Source organism: Chionomys nivalis, chromosome 15 (assembly GCF_950005125.1).
Source record: "Chionomys nivalis chromosome 15, mChiNiv1.1, whole genome shotgun sequence".
Classification (NCBI taxonomy): domain Eukaryota; kingdom Metazoa; phylum Chordata; class Mammalia; order Rodentia; family Cricetidae; genus Chionomys; species Chionomys nivalis.
Window position 1 is genome coordinate 41235636 of NC_080100.1, and position 21585 is coordinate 41257220.

At 41.7% G+C, this 21585-nt stretch overlaps 1 protein-coding gene across 2 annotated transcripts in view; it reads left to right on the plus strand.

Moving 5' to 3' along the window:
- Cwc27 (CWC27 spliceosome associated cyclophilin) overlaps positions 1–17723 on the plus strand; it is a 178696-nt gene extending 160973 nt beyond the window's left edge. For both annotated transcript variants that reach the window (XM_057789743.1, XM_057789744.1), the window contains exon 14: positions 17168–17723. In XM_057789743.1, coding sequence (XP_057645726.1) covers positions 17168–17330 — 163 coding nt within the window. In that variant the 3' untranslated portion in view covers positions 17331–17723. The remainder of the gene's footprint in view (positions 1–17167) is intronic.
- Positions 17724–21585: the final 3862 nt, after the last annotated feature.

Below are 21585 nucleotides of genomic sequence, written 5' to 3' on the forward strand. Positions count from 1 at the left end.
ACCAAGCTGCTGTGCTTGAACTTACGCTTGGGGAGTGCCTCAGACCGTGTCACACTGCATCATGTCCCCTAGCAGACTGCCCTCCTTTCACATGCTATGTGATCCTTTATCTTTAAGGAACCTCGAATGCTACAGAATTCTTAGTGTGAATAATATTTTCCCTTTAAAACTCTCTTAACGGCTCTGTGTTGTTCACTGTGAAATAATGCATTTCTTGGGAAGAGCTGTGTCTTGGCCGCCTCACAGGCTGAGGAACACTCGTAGGAGCACTCTGAATTCAGTCATAGAAGGGGTCACCGGGCTGCCGCTGCACGTGAGAAAGAAGGGGGAAACTTGGCAGGTGCAGTGGTGATGTATTGCTTTCATAGCTTTCATATTTGTGGTCTTTGCTTGGAGACTTCAGAAAGCTGCGATTCAAATCTGTCCTGTAGACCAGAGCAGACCGAAGTGCATGAGGCAAAGGAGGCCTAGAGTGCAGGCATGGTCACAGCTAGCAGAAACCCCTGGAGGGTCCCCAGCTGAGAAAGGGTTCATAGCAGAACAATGCCTGAAGCCACAAATCAAGTTATAAAACTTGCTTGATTCAGTTAATCGGAATGAAATATTGGTAGTCCGTGAAGTCCAAAGGAGAGTGTGTTTTGATGTAAACACTTGTTATTCAGTAATTTCAAAGCAGCCGGTCTGCCTCTTATTCACTATTGAAGTTCTCCCCTTGCTCTGTCTGCTTACATTCAGTTGAAGAGTCTCTTGGGCTCTTTAAACCATGGTTACTTATCAAGTAAAGACTCTAGATTCAATAAATAAATAAATAAACAAAAATAAAAAAAGAACAGACAATATGCCCCCCCCACAAAAAAAATCTGCTTTAGAACATGTGGGGCCTCTCATAGGTAAATACAACCCCCCCCTTTTGTGACTTTGTATGACCTTGTGACCCCAGCTTCACAGTGTCATTGTCATGTGCAGTGTGTATGGGTTCCGTTTGCATGCTGTGAAAGTCGTCCTTATTTTACTTGAATGTTCTTCATGTAAGCAGTGTGAGTCATGGACGTGAAATGAGGATGGACAGGACACTATCCCAAGTGCAACAAGCTGTCACTGAGAGAAGATTTCTGCTTAGGATGACACTGAGAATGAATGATGTGTGTGCCTTAACAGTAGGACTTTTAATGACCTTGATGTTGGGACTATTGTGCTCTTGTCTGTGAGAAGATTTTAGGATCAATGGTCATAGGAGGAAGTGTGCAGTAATATGCCAGACCTGAAACCTTCGGATATTATACTACAGGGCCCTTCAGTATTTGGCTAGGTATTTACTTGGCCTGAGAGAGGTTCTGAAGTGTACTATTAACTTGTCTAACTCAAGTTTGATTTATCTCAGTACTCTACAATAATGTATAGAAGCCAAGTGGAGGCTTAAAATGACCATATTTGTTCTGCCCTAAGTGGGATGTAGATGTTCACTGGCTCTTCCACTTGTTTGGACGGACTTCAAGAGTCGCTTTAATATGGAATCCCTTCATTTCTTTTCAGGCATTGATTGATTATACTTTAACTAGCTGTCTTTTATTCCAATTATTAAAATTATATAAAGTAATTCATAATAGAAATCACTGTTGAGGGGCTGGAGAGATGGCTCAGCAGTTAAGAGCATTGCCTTAACTGCTCCCAGCAACCACATGGTAGCTCACAACCATCTGTAATGAGGTCTGGTGCCCTCTTCTGGCCTTCAGGCATACACACAGACAGAATATTGTATACATAATAAATAAATAAATAAATAAATAAATATTTTTTAAAAAAACACTGTTAATAAGATATGCTCCCTTCTCTCCCCATGGTCTTTCATTCTAACACTTGTGCCGATGGAGGTGGCTCTGGTTCCCACCTTCATTCAGGAAGCAAATGCTTGTGTGCACTGTATTCCAGGCGTCCTGCAGGTCCTGTATCCTATCTCATCCCTATTACCTTTCACAAGAACAGGTTTGTAGGTTAAAGGACTTCTGTGGCAGGATACTTTTTCCCAACTCCATCAGATAATTCGTATTAGTCCCATTCTATAAATGTGGGGCTGAAGTTAAAAGAAACTAAACTATTTGTCCCATGGTAAGTGATAGGGTTGCATACAATTCTTTTTTCTTTCTTTCTTTTTTTTTTTGGAATTCGTTTATTTTTATCTTACGTTCATTGGTGTTTTGCCTTCATGTATGTATGTGTGAGGGTGTTGGGTCCCCTGGAGCTAGAGTTACAGACAGTTGTGAACCACCGTGTGAGTGCTGGGAATTGAACCTGGGTCCTCTGGAAAAGCAGTCAGTGCTCTTAACCACTGAGCCACCTCTCCAGCCCTGCTTGCACCTCTGAAAAGCACATGGTCTTTTCAGAGCACCAGCTTCTACCAGCAGTGATTCCACTGTGAAATACTGACCACTGGGACAAGAAAGCACTTGAGCCTGAATTTCAGAGATGACTTTCAGGGCCCTCTGATTATGAGCAACAGTGCCCATCTCTGGAGTAGGTTGTAGGGCATCATCCATGCTCATCTGTGCACCGCTTTGCTCTTTCTTTCTACCTCCTCAGAGTTCAAAAGCTACTGTTGTCCCTGTATTGAATTATCACATACTTATCCAGTGGACTGACTACTTAGATTGCCTTGGTTTAAATCCCTGCTCAGACACTGATTGCTGGATGCTCTCAAGGAAGCAGCCTACCTTCACTTCTAAAATGGAGCTATCCATGCTCAGTGCAGTTTTTAGAACTGAGTTAGCAAACTCATGAAAGGCATTCAACACAATGCCTAGCACTTAGCAGGAGTTCTGGAAGCAGGTGTGGGAGAAAGATGGGCATGCGTGGAACCTGGGACAGTATCAGCAAGATTTGACATATTGCTAAGCAATCTAAAACTGCTGTAAATGGACAAAAATTCTACTGAGACAAGCTCTCTTCACCTAATCCCCTGAAGGAGATGATATGAGAAAGATGTTAGTTATCTGACCTAGAGAGACGGTAGACATGTTCAAGCACTCATAACTGCTTCTTCTGTTTTAGTTAGTGTGCTGGTTACAGTGGACCTGTTTTTAGAAACCGTGGAGTTTTTAATTTTTTAGCTGAATCCAGATTATACAACACTAAGGCTGACAGTTTAATTAATATAAATTTAGCAGAGAGATTACCTTTCCATGTTGGAAATATAAAGCCATGGGACTCTCTTCAGGATGCCTTTTTGTTAGTTTTTTTTTTTTATTTTATTAGCAAAATCATCTTATATAAACAAAAACCTATGCACACATAAAGTCCACAATTTCTAATAAAAATGAAGTTTAAGGAGCAGGAGTCCTAAGGGTTGATATAACGTAGCAGAAAAAGTCACTTATAGATAGAAACAAAGCCTGTGCTAGGGAGACTGTTAGTTTCCGTGTACACAAGCAGCAAATAAGTTATCACGTGATCTGAAACTTTAACCGTATCTCAAAGTCAAACAATACTTAGGAAAGCCTAGTTAAGATTTCTTCCCCCTAGGATACCATCACACCAATATTTCTTTTCATATGTTTTGTCTTTTCAGTAGGTCATCCATGTCCTCCATGTCATTTTTTGCAACATATCATTTGATGTGCTATAATATTCTATTTTAAGCAAAATTTACTGTTTGCCCGTTTTTGGAAACATTTTTGTAATTTTCAGTTATAGCCCTTCATGAGTAAATGAACTGAGAAACTATTTTATAAATTGGTTGTTATTTCCTGAGGCTAAGAGGAAATGAAACTGCTAAGTAAGGTTTTGGGTTGTTTTTTTTTTTTTTTTTTTTTACCCTTTAAAAAGGAGGCAGAGACAGACAGATCTTTGTGATTTCAAGGACAGTCTGGTCTACAGAGTGAGTTCTGAGACAGCCAAGGTAGTTACACAAAGAAACCCTGTTTTTAAAAACAAATCAAATTTTAACCAAAGTATAATTTATAAATGAGAAACAGTTGCTATCTCTGTGGTGAATTTTGGCAAGTATATGCATCCACATAAACCAAACAAGATCAGATATTTGCATCACCCTGGAGAGCCCACCCCTTGGCAGCTCGTGCTCCTTTACCCGCTCTCTACTGTCGGCTCCAGTGGGCCCACGACAAGTCTTCCTAAAATGTTGAGTCCCCTATACCCAAAACAGCAAGGCAGAGGCTTTTAGTTACCCTGTCTTGGAGAATAAGTGAGTAAGTGTGTATTATATCACAGATCAGAGATACATACTTATTAATCTCTACAACTTTGTTTTACTTTGTATTTCTTGGCTTAATGGTGAAACTGAGCACTTTTAAAGGATTATCTGGCCATTTGTTACGGTAGTGAAATTTGTGTTTTATGCCTTTTGTATTTATTATTGGCTTATTTGGTTTTGTTTGGGGTTTTTTGTTTTGTTTTTGTTTTTGTTTTGAGACATGGTTTCCTATATACCAGATTGGCCTTATACTCACTGTGTAATTGAGGATGGCCCTGAATGTTGGACAAGGAGGCCACTTGTGTGTTCCCGGCTGCTCAGCAGCTCAGACCCAAAATAATCACACAGAGACTGTGTTAATTAAATCACTGCTTGGCCCATTAGCTCTTGCTTCTTGTTGGCTCTTACATATTAATTTACCCCATCTCTAGTAATGTGTGTATCGCCAGTGTCTGTATCCGGCAGCAGGTACATGGCTTCTCTCTAACTCCTCCTTCTTCCTCCCATCATTCAGTTTAGTTTCCCCTACCTACCTCTCTATTCCCTGTGCAGGCCCAAGACAGTTTGTTTATTAACCAGTGGTATTCACAGCATACAGAGGGGAATCCCACATCACTTGAACTTCTAATCTACTTGCCCCCACTTCTCAAATGCTGGGATTACATATATATGTTACCACACCAAGTTTATGTGGTAATGGCAATTGAACCTAGGTCTTCACGCAAGCAGTTTACCACATGAGCCATATCCCAGCCCTATTTTTACATTTCTTTTTTTTTTTTTTTTTTTTTTTTTTTGATTTTCCGAGACAGGATTTCTCCGTAGCTTTTGGTTCCTGTCCTGGAACTAGCTCTTCTAGACCAGGCTGGCCTCGAACTCACAGAGATCCGCCTGCCTCTGCCTCCCCAGTGCTGGGATTAATGGCATGCGCCACCACCACCCGGCCTATTTTTACATTTCTAATTGATATGCAAAAGCTACTAAATATCACAGGTATTCTTTTTGTTTAAAATATTTTACCCTCTTGTGGCTGCCTTACATTTACTTATGTGGGGTTATTTTGTTGACATATTTGCAGTATCAAAGCTGTCAATATTTTTCTACACGTTTTCTGCCCAATGTTATGCTGAAAATCTTCATAATCCCAAGATTGTATGAATATGCTTATATATTTCTCTAGGGTTCTGTGCCATTATTTTTGTTTTTAACTGCCATCAAAGCCCACCTGGTACTGATTTGGTATATCAGGCCAACATTAAAACTTTTTGTTTCTAAATTGTACACTACTAAATGAATAATCCTGTTGCTTCAACTGATATTATCAAAGTGAGACCTTCTGTATTTTTAAGTTTATTTCATCATTTTACATTATTTTTTTTGTCTGTTCTTCTGCCAGCACCTCACTTTTTATTACTGTTGGCAGCATGTGAGTATGTGGAGGGCAAGGGGCACCTCTATTGTCCTACATTTACATTTTTACTTTCAAAGCTTGCATGAATAATGGACTACATTTTTATTTTCTTTTAGTTATCCACACCTGGAAGAAACTTAGACAATAGGCCATGGAATCAATAATAAAAAAAGAAAAAAGCCCCATTATTTAACAGGTGGCCTCTACCTGAATTGCAGCCCTGGTGCCAAAAAGGAAATAATTAGTCTTTAGACAAACCCTTCAAAGAAATGGAAAAGATCACATGTGGAAAATAACTAGCATGTAGAAAAAAAAGAATGGATACAGTCTTTTAATTGCCATTTTCTGGTCCAGGTATATATGCCTTCTTAATGAGACATTTGGTCAGGTGTTTTCCATTTCCATCTCTCTGGTACACTGATCAGAAACACAAGACATTTTAACCAAGTACAGAGTAGATGTCTCAGTTCCTCATGCTTTATCCATTGTGAATCCCCAGAGCACCTCAACATGGCCAAGTATAAATGGAAACTACAAAACCCTCTTCCAAAGATACTTAGTCTTTCAACTACTTGACATTTTGAATTAGTTTTAATCCCTTCCCTCTCTGGTACTAGTGCAGATAACTGCCAAGTTAAATGTAGCAATAATGTTTTGTTCTTTGTTTAAATGAATTATTTAAACTGATAAACTGTTGCTCTTGAACTCTTTAGTTTTGAATTTTGGTTAAATGGTGGGTGAGTGTGTTGGTTAATGGGTGTTGATTGGTTGGTTTCTTTTGAGGTAAATATTCATGTAACTCAGGTTGACCTCAAACTTGGTCTGTAGCTGAGGTGGGCTTTGAACTCCTAATCCTTATGCCCTCTAAGTGAGAAACTTAAATTGTGTGTAGCATGGTATATAAAATTCCAGCACCTGAAAGGAAGCTAAGGCAGGAAGGTTGCCTTGAGTTCAAGACTAATCTGAACTACAGTGTGAGACCTTGTCTCAAAACAAAAGCCCGGGGCGGGGTGGTTGCAGGGCAAAGGAGTAGCAGGTGCCTTTAATCCCAGCACTCAGGAGGCAGAGGCAGGTAGATAGATCTCTATGAGTTTGAGGTCAGCCTGGTCTATATAACAAGTTCCAGGTCATCCAGTACTACAGAATGAGACCCTGTCTCAAAGAAAAAAGAAAAGAAAAAATTATTTAAATTGGGCATGGTTGTAATGTCTATAATATCAACACAGAGAAGATGGATGCTGGTGGATCAGGAATTCAAAGCTAGCCTTGGCTACATAGTTGGCTTGTGACCAGCCTAGGCTACAATAAGACCATGACTAGGAAAATTTAAAAAAAAAAATAAAAGCTTACTTATACTAAATATTCACATATCACCAATCCCATTTAACTCTATAAGATAGATATTGTTAGTATATTATACTAGAGGAACTTGAGATAGCATAGCAAGCTATACAAACTAAAGCATTACTCTGATGAAACTGGTTGGTTGGTTGATTGGTTGGTTGGTTGGCTTGCTTTTGTAACGGGGTTTCATATAACTAAGGCTACCCTGAAACTAAGTATTTGAGGATGACTTTGAATTTCTGGTCATTCTGCTTTGTACGTGTGTCCCCACCCCCACCTCACCCCCGTGCAGGGGTTACAGGTGTGTACCATCATGTCCAGCTTTAGGCAGTGCTGGGGGTCAAACCCAGGGCCTTCTGTATGCCGTGCAAACATTCTACAAAATTAGCCACATTTCCAGCCCTTAGAAGAGGACACTTAATACATCAGTGTTTTGTGGCATTCTGTTTCAAATGCTGTCTGAGGTTTTTCCAGCCAAGCAATGATTTTTCTGAATTAGTCTGCATATTTTTCATGTTTTCTAACAGTAGTGTTGCTGTTTTCAACTGTAGCAATACACCGCCAAACGTAATTTTAGGACTTAGTAGCTCTTGAAATAAAAATTGTCCAATCTCTTCTAAATCTGGGAAGATGTTAAATTTCACAACCCTAACATTATTTGTGTTATTTGAAGAATTAAAATTCAGAGAGATTTAAAGGCGTGTTTAGCTTGACTTAGAAGTTCCTGTGTGATTTCATAGAATTATAAACAGTAGAGTGGTTCTGAGCATTGGAGTTTAATTCAAGATTAATCTTGAATCCCAGCTTGGAAATTTCCTAGCTTTGTGATCTTGAAGAAAATACGGAGTCTATCATTGTTTCTCAAATTATAAATGGGGTAATCCTGGCACTTTTTGTGGGAGTGGAGTCAGCTTGCGATCAAGCTAAATTCTGTTTATAAAGGGACTGGCGAGATGTTGAGAGCAGTCGGAGCTCTGTAAATGTGTCACTGTCATCTCTGATGTTGTCTGCTGTTTTTAAGATTCACCACTGACGTCAGTAGATCTGTCAGGACCATGATTGGAACTTTTACCATTTCTGTTACAGTTGATAATTTCTGGTCCTTTAGTTGACCTATAACCACTCACAGTGACTAGCTTGAGCTTGGTTTCTATCTTAAATCTTTAACAGTCTGAGATACATTTACGGCTTGGGAGTTTTGTAATTTATTTATGGATAGTAATGTCTCATTAATGAAGCAGTGAGTGTCTCCAGGGGACTACACTCGAAAGTATGGAAACAAGAAGTCATATGACAGAACATGCATTGTACATGTAGACATAGAAGTAGCTCAGCTTCGGATAGCATAAAATTGTGAGCTTACATCAACACAAATGTGTTGTTCCATCCCTCTCTCAGCCAGGTTCTAAGGTGGTGATCAAATGAAGCAAGAAGGGATATGATTATAGACCAGGTCCCTGGTTAGTGTTTATTTTATACAGTACTATAAATAATCCCGCAGAAGGCCAATGTGGTTTGTTATAAATAGGCCTTGGGAGAGCTGCTGACCCTGGAACAGTGATTATTTTCATTCTAAGCTCTCTAGCCAGCCTCTCAAGTCACGCTGCTTTTGTCTTCTGAGTGAAGAAAGCTCTTTAGCATTGACTCTGTTGTTGCATGCAGTTTGTCCTGAAATACCTTTGTATCACGAGGGAAGCTCTGATCATGGATATGATTTGAGGGAGATGAACAGCCAGCCCTGTGCCCTAGTTCCTTAGGAGAGCGTCTGGTTGGGAGCTGTGTCTTCCCCTGCGGGACTGATAGTCTGCTGGCCACAGAGTTTATGTTCCTGGCTGAACTGTCAGCTATAGCTCCCAGCAGGTGGAAGGACACACACCACGGCTGTATTCTGGAAGCTTCCTAAATCTTTCCACCTGGTGCTGCTCGGTGCTAAGCTGTTAGATAGTCAGGAAAGCCGAGGAAGCGCATCCTCCTGCTGCCGGAGAGGTTTGGAAAATATGTCCTCCTCATTTAGCCTAACAGTACCCAACCCTACTAATATTTTCTAACTAAGGAAAATGAAAGATTTATTTAAAGTTGGCTTTTCAAAACCCCAGAGGGGTAGTGTTCCTTTAAAACTCAGAACGAAGGAGATTTCCCATGTTAGTGGTGAACAGTGACAGTGCACTGATTTCCGCATTGGTTTCCAAAACTCTGTGCCTATTTTCCTCCTTGCCTGGTTTCCAAATCTCCTCTTTTCCTGTACTTAATTCTGTTAACGCAAGTATTTTAAAGTTTTGTTCCTACTTTTCTCCTATTGTCATTTTTAAACATTTCTTTTGTGTCTGCCTTCATTTCTGTCTCTCTGTTCCTTCAGGTAACTGTCCCTGTTGCCCATGTAAACCTTTCTTCCATCCTGATTCTCCTTCCTGATCTCACTGCCCCTTTCTTGGGCATCTCTGTCTGCCACCTGCTCTGCCGGGCCCGAGCAGTGCCGTGCCGCCCTTTCCTGGGGGCTCTTTTTTCTACTTGCATCTCAGGACGCATGTGTGCTTTTCTGTCTGTCCCTGTCTTCTTGCATGCATTACTGTGGCCTTAGCTGCATACTTCATTTTGGAAAAAGATTTAAAGTTTTTTTTTTTATGCATGCTGACTTAAACCCTAACTTCTTAATTCCTAAATAAAGTTGCTTGTAATGAAGAACAGTCTAAAAATAGAAATCCTTAAGTTTTAAACCTAAAAATGACATTCTGATAGTTAAAAACAGGAATAAAAGTGTTGTTTAGAATACGTTTAAACATATCTTAAGAGGTATAAAAACTAAATTTTTAATCAAATAGCCATTTGTATTTTAACTGGCAGCTAAAGTACATGTGACTTTTGTATTGAGCCTATCTAGCAAACTTACAGTGAGTACCAAGTGTTTGTGAGCAGTTTTCAAATCTCCAGCAACTATTTTGGTGTTTAGTTTTCCCTAGCAGAAAGTTTCTCCAGCAGCAACAGTTATATTTAGGCTTCCGGTGTCTCAGGACTATGAACTGGGAATCTGCCTTCAGACAGGAGCTTCCTCTGTGGCCCTCCATAGCTTCTGATCTGTTATTTGTAAAAGGGAGTAGAGAACTCCAGCCACCTCCATGTCTCAAATGTCTAACGCTCTACCCTAAGTATGCCTTCTGAAGGCATGGCGTCTAAGCCTCACTTGAGCTATGTGAAGTGAATAGGCCAAGTCTCACCATCTTCTCATCAGGCCCGGGAAGCACGGTGATTCCCACAGCCATGCTGAGCGAGTCAAACTCGGGTCTGACTTCATTCATGAGGGCTTCCCTAGGAAGTGTTGAAGAAATTCAAATGTAGGAGCAGGTTCTGAGGACGAAGACAGTGAGAAAAGGTTTTAGGATGAAATGGGAATTAAACTGGGCTTAGAAAGGACCAGAAAAGGAGGGAATAGAACATTCCATGAAAGTACCGTGGAAAGAAAGAAGTATGCTGTAGTCTGTCTCTACAGAGCAGGGTGGTCTTTCAAAGACTCGATGGAGGCCACACTTGGAAACTGCGCTGTCTCGCTGAAATGTACACTTACAAAGGCTGCTTCCACCTTCCAAACTGTCCCCCAAATCATGTGCGTTTGTGATCTGTAGTCTAAAGAATGACAAGCTTAAATAATCACCAGGACCTGTTTGCTCGGGGTTCTGAAGAATTCTAAGGTGATAGGGAAATACAAAGTCATCACCATATGCAAACAAATTATGTTATAACAAATTACGTGTTTGTTCCCAGAGAGCGACAAGGTCATTCAACCCAGGAAGGACAAGGCTGTCTGAGGATAGGAAGTGTGTTTTCCCACACATGAGTAGATGTTAATCTTTAAGCTGCTTAATTGGCCTATCTGAGATGGGTCAGCACTAGACTATTGTAGCACAGATGTGCTAGCTGAAGAAATGCCTTGTTTTTAGCCCTTTTCTTTGCTGGAAAGTTTGAAAGGTAAATTACTTGCCTGAAAACTAGGGAGTTTATACAACCTGTGATTGCTAAATAATTTGGGATTGTATATGAAAACTATCAAGGAAAAGAGAAAAAAAATCAATATTCTAGCCAAAGGGTCTTTTGGGTGTTTTTAGAGGTGATGGGAGTCCCAGAAATACTGACTTGTTTACAAGTACTTCTCATCAGCGTTCTTCTGGCCAAGCATCGCAGGATGATGCGGTGCAGAAGCCAGCGGAAAGGCCTTTGTTCTTCACAACACCCCAGAGGGGGGCTTGCAAAAAGAAGCCTAGAGCCATGGACAGTACTGTCAGGGAGGCCCAGAGAGGACCTCACTGTAGCTGGAGAAAGCAGATCAGGCCCAGCAAGAGCCGGGGGGATGGCACAGCCAACGGGAGGGAGGAAAGAGAGAGAAATACAGCAGCAGCAATGAGTTTGGAGAAAGTGGACATTCTTCAAGAAACTACAAAGAATATGCCATGTCTGGAGTGGAAGATAGGGGATCATATAGAGAGAGCATGGTCAAGCATGCAAAAGCCAGATTAAAGAAGGTACAGAAGAAATTTGGGGTTCCTTCTGTAGGCAGTGAACCAAAGAGTTTAAACCGCAAGGGTTTTCGCGGTTTTCACAGTTAGATTTGCTGCGTTTTCTGAAGAAAAAAAAAGAAATGAAAAGCAAAAGAAAAATAATATATTGAGAGAGAGAGGGAGATGGGGCGGAGAGATATAGGGAGAGAGAGGAGAAAAGCCTGGGAACTTGTCATGTGCCACAATGCAATCCTACAGTCCTTAGTAATTTTACACCCAGACACCCATCCTCACAGGGACAGATCCTGGGCCCTGCTTGCCCCTTTGTGAATCTGCAGCTGAATGGGGGCGTAGCTGGAAGAAGTTAGGGCTGGGATTCCAGAGAATAGGGATTTACGCCATTAACAGGATTCATCACGGAACTTAATGCAGTTTTTAGCAGTGTTTTCCCAAAGAATTGACTACACGGCTTGGGGCCTTTGCAGTATCCCTTTTAAAGGCCAGGCTGGGGCTCCCAGCTGACCCCCCCCCTTTATAGCTACAGTGTAATTGCTTGTCCTCTGGAATAGGCACTACCCATTCTGATTTTTGTCTTACTAGACCTAGCACTGAACTAACTTTTGGCTGATTCCCCAGGTTAAAACTCCATCATTGCATATAAAAGCCTGTTACCTCTGAAAACTATCATGAAACCAACTGGTCAACAGCTTATAGATTCTTCTACCCGCTCAGAAGTTGCCTGTGAGAAGGGACTGGTCAGCTAGGGGTGTAGCTCAGTGGTAAAGTGCTTACCCAGAATGCACAAGGCCTGGCTTCAACCTCCAGCTCTGGAAAGAAAAAGAAAGGGGGTGATAATCTCTTTCCTGCCTGTCCATAGTCAGTGCAAATGCCGCCAGGCAGTATGGGAACGCGTTTTGAGAACACTATCAGTAGATGCTCTGATTATTGTCTCATGCTTTGTTAGCATTCCAAAACACATGGCTGCCACATTGTGGTGTCTGTGTGTTCTCCCAAATAAACAATTTGCTTCTGGAGAGCAGAGCTTGGGTCATGTTTGACTTTTTGTCTTCGGAGCTAGCACTGGACTCAACCATAAGAAGCCCTCAGACATCTGCTAAGTGAACGCTGAGTCTAACTCGTTGCCGTATTTTTATACCATATATGAGGACTGGACTATGCCCTTGTGGTTACTCAATTTGAGGAGCAGACTCGGGACCATTTAGCCTCTCATCCCCTGTGTTGTCATTCTGGACCCAGTCTTGGGACTGGAGAGATGGTGAGCAGTTAAGAGCACTGTTGCTCTTGCAAAAGGACCTGGGTTGGTTCCCAGCACCTACGCAATGACTCAAAACTAGCCATAACTCCACGTCCAGGAGATCTGGCACCCTCTTCTGACTTCCATGGGCACCAGGCACACACGTGGTACACGTGTACAGACATACAGCAAAACACTCAGACACAAAAATAAAATAAAGTTTCTTTTCCCCAAAACCCCACTGTTATCTGAAGGAACAAAGCAAAGGTAAGTGGAATGAAACCAGCCAGTGCAAAAGTATAAAGTTTCTTAATCTTTGGCTCTATGCTCTTTACATTTAAAAATAACTGGTGAGAAGTTTTTTAATGACTGGTTCTGGAACCCTCATTTTAGAATAGTTAAATCGGTACCTTTGAAGATAGAAGCCTGGCAGGGGTGGTTTTTTTAAAAAAATGCCCAGCTGATTTTCACATGTACCCTGAATCTGATGTGAGGGTTCTAAAACTACTTGGAAAAATGTTGCTTTAAAAAAAAAATTCTCTCCCCTTTAGGAGGGTTAATATCTCCACATTAGGAGCTGTGGGAGATGCAGAAGAGCAGAAAGCATCTCCCACTGCCATCCGCCAGGGAGTAAACCCCGCCGTACCTGATGGTGCCATGTAAGAGCAATCATGAGTGTACGCTGAGTTGTGAAAAGTCATGGAAAGCTGAGTTGAGACTCTCTGCAGCCCAGTAGGTGTTTCAGGAAGCTTATCATTAAAATAAAAGACAGCCTCTGCCCACAAAAGGTCAAGTGGTTGCCTAACAAACCCGGTGCCAAGCTTGGCCAGTACCAAGGATCTGACGATTTCATTCTCAATAAAAAAATCACCAAGCTCAGCATTGGACACACAAGGTGAGCCAGGCACCCACTGTCTCATACCTGAGTCTCCTCCCAGTTCAGTCAACAGACAGTTTTAAAATACTGAGAGATGCTGAGAAGCTATGTAAGGCTGGTGAGCTAGGAAGCAACACGTTGGAATGCCGCATGCTTCTGCCGGAACTATTTTAGTCTAATCCGATAGTGAGTCGTTCCTGACAGAGGTACATGATAAGAAAAATAAATAAGAAATGCTCTTCAAAATCTAGAAAAATCTGAAGAAGAGGAATAGTTCAATAATTAGAACAATAAAGTAGAATAGTAGAATAATTGTTTCTTGAACAGGGCATGGTGACGCGTAGCTGTAATCCTAGCACTCAGAAGGTATCAGGCCAGCCTGGGCACAGAGCAAATCCATTTCAGCAAACAAAATAAACATGTTTATTTCAGGAGGGAAATGTTCTTAAGTTAGGGTGACTTGGAAATAAGTAAGAATGGCTGTGAAATCTTTTAACAAGAACTGTTTACATTCTCTTGGGATAAATCATTCCAGTTCGTTTTCATCAGAAATGAGTTGCTGATGTCGGGACTCTGCACTGAGCTAAGAATCAGATCTTCTGGCTTTTGCACAGATGTCACCACCATCCCATAATTTGTCTTCCCAGTTGTGTGAGAACTTTAATACTGAATGTCAGGTCGACGGGGAAGCACTTGTTTACTTTTGCTTATGCTTTTGCAGTCCCACATCACAGTGACATCCGTTGTGTGGCGTGACTCTGCAGGTAGGAAGTTTCTGTCTTGTACACCTGTGCCGAGAGTTTGTTAGTCAGAACTAAATTTCTGTCTTTGCCTTCAAGTAAACAAGTTCTGAAAATCTCACATGTAAATGATTAGTATGTAATTAATTCCGCACAAACTCATTGCTCTGATTGGTCCAGTTTTATAACCAGTCACCAAGTGGATAGGACTGAGTTACTGGGATGTACAAGGTTAAGCTGCCAGCGCCTCCTGGATGGCTGAAATGAGTTCTCAGTCTGCATGTGTGCCCTCACAAGAGACCCGAGTGTAGGCAAGCTTTAATCCATGCAGTGTATGATTTATGGAGCCCCGGAGGTCAGGAGTTTATTATACCCCAAATCATAATAACTGCTTTGTTTTCCCTTTATAAATGTAGTGACCAAAGCATGTTGAAAGATAAATGGGTGAGCCATTCCTTGCTATTAAAGGCCCAGCATTGCTGCGGAGTAGCAGCCCTCTTAAGTGTGGTGGTGTTAAATCTGAAGTAGTCTGTAAACTGAGAGCCCCTCCTTGCCTCTGGGTCTGAGATTGCTGTTAATCAAAATGTTGGGTCTGTGTAGCAGTGGCGTATGAAACAAACAGATTAAGCAGACAGTTCCTTTAATTCCTGGCTTTCTGTGTTTTTCAGATTTGTGAGAGAGGTCTCTTCCTGTAGACTTGGTTCTGTGACTCACATGCCTAGATTTCATTTATTATACCAGAGCCAATGAAGTCCAATATTTGCAAGGTTGTCTCATGGCATTGAAAGGAGGAAGGTACCTTTTTATGCTTTTAATTTTCAAAGACTGATAAAGTCATTTTGAAACATGAATAATTTCTATCCAGAATAGGTGTTATAGAAAAATCTGTATTGGAGGCAGAATATAAATCTTTTTTTAAAAATAGAACAATGAATTTGTGGAAAGATTAATAACCCAACTAAGTTAGTGGGGTAAGTGAAGCATCAATATAGAAGTATTAAATAAAATTGTTTTGAAAAACATGTGATTCCGGCTTAGGTATTAGCTTTGGTGTAAGAGTTGGAGGTTGTTAGGAGATCACAGCACAGGGAAATGACCTTTTTCAAGGAATTGGGCACTCTCAAAATCTAACACCCAAATAAATGCCACTGGAAATGTAAAACACAAGAAAACCAAGCTCTGTGGGGAAATCCACACATGTACGCAATGGTTGTAGGATGTTTTTTCTAATTGACAGAGTTTACTGTTAGACGTCAAACAGGCTCTCACATATAGCGTGCCCATTCCTGTGTTGAGATCAGTTATTAAAGTTAGAACAAACTGCATTGTTAATGGTAGCACATAGTGATTCAAATGTGGTTTACCTCATGTAGGTACAGCGTAGGTCGTCTATGGGTCACTGATGCGCACTGCATCACATGACCTTCTGAAGTAGAACAGAAGGAAGTAGTGATGGTCTGTATGCTCCTGAGTCACCAACATGGCAGTTGTGTAGTAGTTTCCTCCCAAAGTCTCCTTAGGAATCCTCAAAATCCTAACACACTCAGGAGTTTTCCACACAGACAGGTGTCACTCATCATTTTTGCTGCTTCAGGGAAAGGAGCGGGAATTCCTCACTTGAGTTCCCGACTGTGCCGTCTGCCCTTGTACAGACCAGAGGAAATCAGTGTCATATGTGGGCCCGTCTCAGAGTTGCAAGGGATGTATGCCAGGTTTTAGTCCTGTCTGTTGTGGTGAAGGAAATACGTGTTTAAGATGCACTGATACTAACTGAATTGTTTAATTAAATAGCTAGTAGGAAATTCTTACTACTTTCGTTATTCACATAAAAACTGGATTTTTCTCGTTCCTAGTTCATCCAGTTGCTGAAGTCTTTTGACTTCCCTCGTTACTGCTGTGCCTCCCAATGGGGGCACAGCTAATCACTGCATAGTTCCCTGCTGCTAAGGATAGCTAGCTTATGACCACTTAGGAATCAAGCACATGCTGATACCGTAAGACCAGTAAGCATTCACTCAAGTAGGAAGGCAGGATAGTGAAACTTGCCGTAATCAACAGTAAGAGGAGAAAGTTAGTTCATGGAGTTATGCCAGAAGTTCCGGTACCTTTTGGATACAAAAACTCAGCTCCTCCCAGAAAAGTCAGCCACACAGCATCTGAACATCACTGTTGTATTTTAAACATTTGTCTCATAGATGCACACTTTTTGTTCTGTTTGTCGCTGCTTATTTGGTTTTTGTTAACTCAGGACCTAATGTACGCGGGGCGAATGCTCTACCACTAAGCTACACACCAGTCCCGGCACATCAGTTAAAGGTGGGGATTGAGGGGCTGGGTTTTGTTTTGTTTTCAGTATAACCCTTGCTTTTGACCCTTTGACCCCCTCAGAACACAAACATCGGATAGGTCTGGTTATTGGCTGGCATCTGGCTCCACAGCTGGCTCCCTGTGGTTGAGTGTACTCTTCAAAGAAAGAGGACAGAGATCCAAATATGGCTTAAGGAGACTCCCGGCTAGAAATCAAAGCCTCTCACCCGGGAGGATTCCGCAGTGAGCATGAGAGTAAAACTCCCAGCAATGCAAAGTAGTGGGACAGGCAGGCATGTTTTCCAGGGTTTTGTTTCTGTTCTGCAGATCTGGGCACCCAAGCCCAAGGCTTTGCACATGCTAGCCACTCTGCCACCAAACAGAATTCCTCCCCACCGCTTGACTTCTGTAGAACTGCTTTCCCTGTGGACCCGGCTCCTGGTGCTCCTGGCTGCTCCTTCTCTGTGTGAGAGTGGGGAACCACTTTCCTTTGGGTTCTCAGTCTGAGCTCACCCAGCCTCTCTCCTCCTCCTCCTCCTTAGGATGTCACATGTGCTCCAGTTTGAAGACAAAACCAGGAAGGTGAAAGACGCAAGCATGCAGGATTCTGACACATTTGAAATCTACGATCCTCGGAATCCAGTGAACAAAAGGAGAAGGGAGGAGAGCAAGAAGCTGTTGAGAGAAAAGAAAGAAAGGAGATGAGAGGAGAGTGGTGAGGCCAGAGCTTCTGAAAGCCTGCAGTGCATGACTGTCTTTGTGACAGCCACTGTCCCACCGGGCATACAGGTGTGAAAAGTACTTCTGAACCTGGTCTCCAGTTCAGAAAATAGATACTTTGTTTTGTAAATTTGAGATGATGTAAGCAAATGCTTTTGGTTACTGATACATTTTTTTTTCTTATTTGACTTTTTCTATTGCTGAATCTGAAATAAAATCAATTTATTTCCAGTTTAAATGTTAGCCATTTACAGATTGTATAAACCTGGTTATGCTCCTTTACCCTAAAATGTGTGAAAGCTTGTCAAGACTTTTTATGAGTGCTCACAAAAAGAGTAAGAGGAACTTCCCTGACCCTTTGGTATAAAATAAAAATTATAAAAGAAAGACATTAACATTGATGAGTCTTTTTTATATAAACTTATAAAAATAGCCAGACCAGTAGGACTCTTGCTTTAATTCATGAGGAACCTACAGGCAAATCAGTATTGTCTCAGTCCAGGCCATTGCCTGGATGTTACGAATGCATTCAGGACAGTATACGCTGCTGCGGTCATCCTGGTCCCGGCCACCTGCTGCTCTCTGCCCGCATCCATCTGCACAGCAGCACCGGGAGCAGGTAGGTGCGCACGACCCGCACCACCAGCAGAACACATCAGGAATTTAGCTCTTGATTCAGACATTCACACTGAGTGTTCCTGTTGCCTATTTTTAGTTCTAAAACCTGCTTGCTAAAATTGTACAGCAGGCTAACTTCAATCACCTAATAAAACTGCACCAGCCACGTCTTTTCGGGAGAAGTAATGAAGTTGGTTTCCTCTTCCTAGAGCACGGGTTCTTCAACTGTGAGCCCAGGTGCAGCACTGGCAGCAGACATAAGGATGGAGAAACCCTAGTCCCTGCCTCGCTGCCTGCCAGTCACCACCAGCACTCCTCCCCTAGACGGTCAGTGTCTAGGGAACTTAAAACTGTCATATCACATGGCCAGAAAGCTAGACTCCTAGGCCTGTACCCTGAAGAAGCTTTCAGACACTGTTCAAGATGAAGAGGTGCTAATGTATATTGAAGCCTCCTAAAGCGGAGTGTAAGCATTTTGTAACATAGCCTCACTGTGCAGTACTTCATAACGATGAAGACCACTGAACTCTGGGGATGGATCTAAAGGAGCAGTGTTTGCCTAGCATGTGCCAGGCCCTGAACTAGATCCTCTGGGTGGAAAGTGTATCTTAAAAGGAACAAACGAAAACAGCTATACAAAAATTTAAAGCAGATAACAAATCATTTGTATGTTGGATGTGCACGTATGTAAAACTAGTGGTTACCTCTGAGGATGAGAAAGGAGTGTCTGGGGGTCACTTGGGTTTCAGCTAGAGAGGAGGTATGCAGGTCTCGTCCTGGCATGTTCTGGTTTACACGGGATTCTTAGTGTTCACGGAATTAGGAAGGAAAATATCTCAGAGGAAAGAAAGGTGTGAGAGAAGAACTCTAGAGAATGTCAGTCAACTCAGAATTTTGGATGATCGAGGCAGGATTTGGTGTCCAGATATTGCCGCAGTTCCTTTTCATTGGCATATATTCCTTGTACATAGTGATGGGTTTCATAGAAACTTTCATATGAATATGTCATGTACCGTGACCATATCCACCCCCTCCCTCCTATTCTCCCCTCCTTCATCCAGTTGGCAGCCTCATTTCTACTTCATATCCTATGTGCTAATACAGTCTTACGTGTTCATACAAAACTCTAGGACCCACAAATGAGAGAAAACACAGGACTTGTCTTCCTAGCTCTGTCTCAGTTTACTTAATACACTCTGCTATTCCATCCATTTTCCTGCACAGGACATAAACTCAAACTTTATAGCTGAATAAACCTCATCCTGCATCCATACACTTTCTCTTTATCCCTTCATCCACTCAAGCTCGGCTGAGCCCATGCCCTGACTGTTCTATCTTTGCAGACACTGTGAAGTAGATTATGCCTGAGTCCCTGTGTATTGAAATGCCCTCTCTGCAGTTCCTCCTCTAATGTGGCAGCTTCTACCGACTCAGTATTCGCCCACAGAGCACACTATAGTTCTCCCTCCAGTGACCAGAGAATACTTGCAGTTTTAAAAGACTGATGTGGGAGTGTCACATATCAATCTGTTGCTTTCATTGGTTAATTAATAAACTTCTTGGCCTGATAGGTTAGAACATAGGTGGGTGGAGTAAACAGAACAGAATATTGGGAGGAAGAGGAAGTGAGGCAGACACCATGCTGCTCCTCTCCAGGGCAGACAAGATGAGGCTCTGACCCAAGATGGACGTAGGCTAGAATCTCCCTGGTAAGTCACCACCTTGTGGTGCTACACACATTAATAGAAATGGGCCAAGCAGTGTTTATATGAATACAGTTTGTGTATTGTTATTTTGGGGCATAAGCTAGCCAGGCAGCCAAGAGCTGGGTGGCAGGAACGCAGCCCGCAGCTCCTTCTACAAAAGACGGTTCATTGTTTTATTTTTGAAATTATAATTTAATTATGTCATTTCATTTCCCCTCTTCCCTTTCCTCCCTCCAAACCCCCATATATTCCCCTCCTTGCTCTACTGTAAATTTATGCCATCTTTTTTCAGTAATTGTTATTACATACATATATGTATATGTGTGTATATATATATTTCTAAACATAACCTGGTCAGTCTGTATGATGCTATCTGTATGTATGTTTTCAGAGCTAACCATTTGGTATTAGATAACAAATTGTGCTCTTCCTCGGGGTAAACAATGTCTTTCCATCTCAGCATTTCTTAGTGCGTTATGTATGGGCTCACCACCACGACCCACATTAGCATGTCTACTGTCGCTGTCCTTGTTCAACTCTTCTTTAGGCAAACATGTTGATGAGATTTTATGGGGTGTAACTTCTGACGTCATGAGGTGGACACAACCTCGCAGCAAACTCCCTGATCTCCTGGCTCTTAGAATCTTTCTGCCCCTGCTTCTGTAAAGTTCCCTGAGCTTTAGACGTGGGAGTTGTTTTGTAGATATATCTATTTGGATTGGGCTCCACAACTTTTTTTTTTGGCGGGGGGGATCTACATTTTTATTGGTTGCATTTTTTTCTGTAATGATCTCTGTCACTTACAAAGAGTTCTCCCATATATATATATATAGTCAAGACTACACTATATATATATTGGTATAAGGTCAAATATTTAGAAAGTAGTGAGGGATTATGCTGGCTTAGTAAAGTGCTGGTTATAGGTTTTCCTCCAGGATCCATGACTTCACTAGCCCTGGATAGCTGGCTGGGTTTCTAGTACTGTGCCTGGTTTCCCTCTTGTTGAATGGGTATTGAGTTCAATGAGAGAGCTGTTGGTTACCACAGAGAGATGTGTGTCAACCTCTACAGCACTTGGGTTTACAGTATCATGCTGGTTGGTGTGGTGGATTGGTTTCAGAGCTGGGGAGAGCTGTTGACTGCTCCCCTCCTCTGGAAGCTTGCGTGACACCTTCTGATACCATTGAATGACAAAGTTACGATCTTAGTTTAGCTAAATATTCATCTTATTTTAACTGCAAGAATCAGAAGTTTCTGAAATATAGTAGTGATTAGAATATTGTGGGAATCCGCCATAACAAAATCCAATAAATTTAGCTAAGTAAGTAATTTTCTAAAGAATAGGAAACTAAATTAGGTATACTTGTCACAGAAAAATGTGTAGGCCAAATAAATGAGCTGGGAAAAAAAACTAAAAGAAATGTGAAAACATTAAAAATAACCTTTAAGTTCACTTAATTTTTGTATTTGGGTTTATTTTTTGTTTACGTGTTTTGGTCAGGGGAATTATCCTGAGACAAAGCAGCCTGTCAGAGTTCTTGTTCTTTGTCTGGGACAATGCTAGAAAGAGGAAAACAGTTTATATTTTAGTTCTCGTGATGGCAAGCCCTGCCTTCCACTTCAGATGAAGCTGGTGGCAGGTAGGAGCTTGACTTTCCTTTCTCAAAGAGTAACTGAAGTTAGTGCAGATCCATGTGGGATTTTTAATGTTATAAAAATGCATATCATCCCATGCCCTCAGCTCTGTCTCCCCTGAGGCCACATGGTTGCTAATGCATCTAAAAATGGGGATATCATAAAACGGGTCATTAAAATGTGTGAGGGGCTGAGTGGCTCGCTGCTGTTTTTAGAAGCCAGTCAGTGACCTATGGTGGGCACCTTTATCAAACCCTCACTGCCAGGTTCCTGATAAGGTC